At 48.6% G+C, this 3,120-nt stretch overlaps 1 protein-coding gene across 1 annotated transcript in view; it reads left to right on the forward strand.

The window, feature by feature from the left end:
- LOC103619545 overlaps positions 1-3,120 on the forward strand; it is a 15,151-nt gene that overhangs the window by 7,301 nt on the left and 4,730 nt on the right. The window contains exon 2 of the mRNA XM_017739959.1: positions 53-800. Within this exon, the coding sequence (XP_017595448.1) occupies positions 53-800 (748 nt within the window). The remainder of the gene's footprint in view (positions 1-52; positions 801-3,120) is intronic.

Below are 3,120 nucleotides of genomic sequence, written 5' to 3' on the forward strand. Positions count from 1 at the left end.
GAATTTTGGGGAATTTGGGGGATGAATCCTTGAGCCAGGACCCCTTTTCCAGGGATTTTTGGGAATTTTGGGATGAATCCGGGAGCCAGGACCCCTTTTCCAGGGATTTTGGGAATTTCGGGAACATCCCTCTCTCCCGGCATCCCAGAGGATTTGGGAACAGCGCTGCCTCAGGGATTTCAGACCCAACCCCGCAGGAAATTCCTGGAATTCCTTGGAATTCCAAACGCATCCATGGGATCCCCAAGGATCCAATCCCCAGAGTTTTCCCGCTTTTCCCGAGGGATGGAATCCCAGAAACTTCCATTCCCGTAAAATCCCGGCGAGAAAAAGCAGGAAGGGGCTGGAGGAATTCGGGAAATTCAGGAATTCCCGGGATGAAGGGGGAGGGGATCTCATTCCCGGGAATTCCGGCTGATCCCGGTGCTTCCCGCAGATCCAACCGGGATTGCCAGATCGACCAACACCACCGCAACCAATGCCAGTACTGCCGCCTCAAGAAGTGCTTCCGAGTGGGAATGAGGAAGGAAGGTATGGAAAAAATTCCCGAGGGATCCCGAGCAATCCTGGGAATCGCCGTTTCCGCCCAAAAAACCCCGTTTTCCCCGCTTTTTGGAGGGATTTTTTGGGGTTTTCCCTCCTTTCCGAGCGCCCCGAGCTCGCCTGGAGTTGGAGTTGGGTTTGAGGGATGGGAGGGATTCCTGGATCCGTGGGAATCCCAAAATTTGCTCCCCGTTCTGGCAGGCGTGGGGGTGGAAATCCCAAAGGATTCCCGGGATGCGGGGTTCAGGATGAGGGGTTTATCCTGAAAGTCCTGGGTTTATCCCGAAAATCCTGGGTTTGTTCTCAAAATTCCGGGGTTTATCCTGAAAATCCTGGGTTTATCCCGAAAGTCCTGGGTTTATCCTGAAAATTATCCCGAAAATCCTGGGTTTATCCTGAAAATCCTGGGTTTATTCTCAAAAATCCTGTGTTTATCCCAAAAATTATCCTGAAAATCCTGGGTTTATCCCGAAAGTCCTGGGTTTATCCTGAAAATTATCCCGAAAATCCTGGGTTTATCCTGAAAATCCTGGGTTTATTCTCAAAAATCCTGTGTTTATCCCAAAAATTATCCTGAAAATCCTGGGTTTATCCCGGTTTATCCTGAAAATTATCCCGAAAATCCTGGGTTTATCCCGAAAGTCCTGGGTTTATCCTGAAAATTATCCCGAAAATCCTGGGTTTATCCCGAAAATCTTGGGTTTATCCCAAAAATCCTGGGTTTATCCTGAAAATTATCCCGAAAATCCTGGGTTTATGCTGAAAATCCTGGGTTTATCCCCAAAAATCCTGGGTTTATCCTGAAAATTATCCCGAAAATCCTGGGTTTATCCCGAAAGTCCTGGGTTTATCCTGAAAATCCTGGGTTTATCCCGAAAGTCCTGGGTTTATCCTGAAAATCCTGGGTTTATCCTGAAAATTATCTTGAAAATCCTGGGTTTATCCCGAAAATCCTGGGTTTATCCCGAAAATCTTGGGTTTATCCTGAAAATCCTGGGTTTATCCTGAAAATTATCCCGAAAATCCTGGGTTTATCCTGAAAATTATCCCAAAAATCCTGGGTTTATCCTCGAAAATCCTGGGTTTATTCCTAAAAAACCCAGGTTTATCCCTGAAATCCCAGATTTACGCCCAAATCCTCAGGTTTATCCCTAAAAATCTCGGCTTTATCCCTAAAACCCCAGGTTTATCCAAAATTCCCAGGTTTATCCCTAAAATTCCCAGGTTTATCCCTAGAAGTCCTAGGTTTATCCCCCAAAATTCCCATTTTTATCCCCCAAAATTCCCAGGTTTATCCCAAAATCCCAGGTTTATCCCTAGAAATCCCAGATTTATCCCCAAATCCCCAGGTTTAGCCCCCTAATTCTCAGGTTTATCCCCCTAATTCCCAGGTTTATCCCAAAATTCCCAGGTTTATTCCCAAAAATCCCGGGTTTATCCCTAAAAATCCCGGGTTTATCCCCAAATCCCCAGGTTTATCCCCCAAAATTCCCAGGTTTATCCCAAAATCCCGGGTTTATCCCTAAAAATCCCGGGTTTATCCCTAAAAATCCCAGGTTCATTCCAAAATTCCCAGGTTTTTCCCAAAATTCCGGGATGATTTTGGGGACGTTTCCCTGCGGCCGGGATTCTCCGTTCCACAACCGCTGGCAAAGCTCCGTGGGACGCCGAGAACCTCAGGGGATCGGGATGAAGATCCCGTAGGATTCTGTGGGATTGGGATGAAGATCCTGTAGGATCCGGCTCTGTGGGATCGGGAAAAGATGGAGTAGGATTCTGTGGGATCGGGATGAAGATCCAACAGGATTCTGTGGGGTTGGGATGAAGATCCAGCAGGATCTGGATCTGTGGGGTCGGGATGAAGATCCAGCGGGATCCCTGTGGGATTGGGATGAAGATCCTGTAGGATTCTGTGGGATCGGGATGAAGATCCAGCAGGATCCCTGTGGGATTGGGATGAAGATCCCGTAGGATTCTGTGGGATCGGGATGAAGATCCTGTAGGATCTGGATTTGTGGGATCGGGAAAAGATGGAGTAGGATTCTGTGGGATCAGGATGAAGATCCAACAGGATTCTATGGGGTTGGGATGAAGATCCAGCAGGATCCGTGTGGGATCGGGATGAAGATCCCGTAGGATTCTGTGGGATCGGGATGAAGATCCAGCAGGATCCGTGTGGGGTTGGGATGAAGATCCCGTAGGATCTGGATCTGTGGGATCAGGATGAAGATCCAGCAGGATCCCTGTGGGATCGGGATGAAGATCCCGTAGGATTCTATGGGGTTGGGACAACTGCTTTTCCTGGTGCTCCAAGACCACAATTGGGCTCATCCATTGGGAAAGGTTTGGGATGAGTTTGGGAGCTTTTCCTGGTGCTCCAGGACTGCGATCGGGGTTCTTGGGAATGCTCCGAGGTGATTTTGGGGAGCTTTTCCTGGTGCTCCAAGGCCACGATTGGGGTCCCTCAGGTGGGTTCATCCATTGGGATGGAGATCGGATGGATTTGGGAAGCTTTTCCTGGTGCTCCAAGCCCGGGATCGGGGTCATCCATTGGGAAAGGTTTGGGATGAGTTTGGG

The sequence above is a fragment of the Corvus brachyrhynchos genome, unplaced genomic scaffold, assembly GCF_000691975.1.
Source record: "Corvus brachyrhynchos isolate BGI_N302 unplaced genomic scaffold, ASM69197v1 scaffold727, whole genome shotgun sequence".
NCBI lineage: Eukaryota > Metazoa > Chordata > Aves > Passeriformes > Corvidae > Corvus > Corvus brachyrhynchos.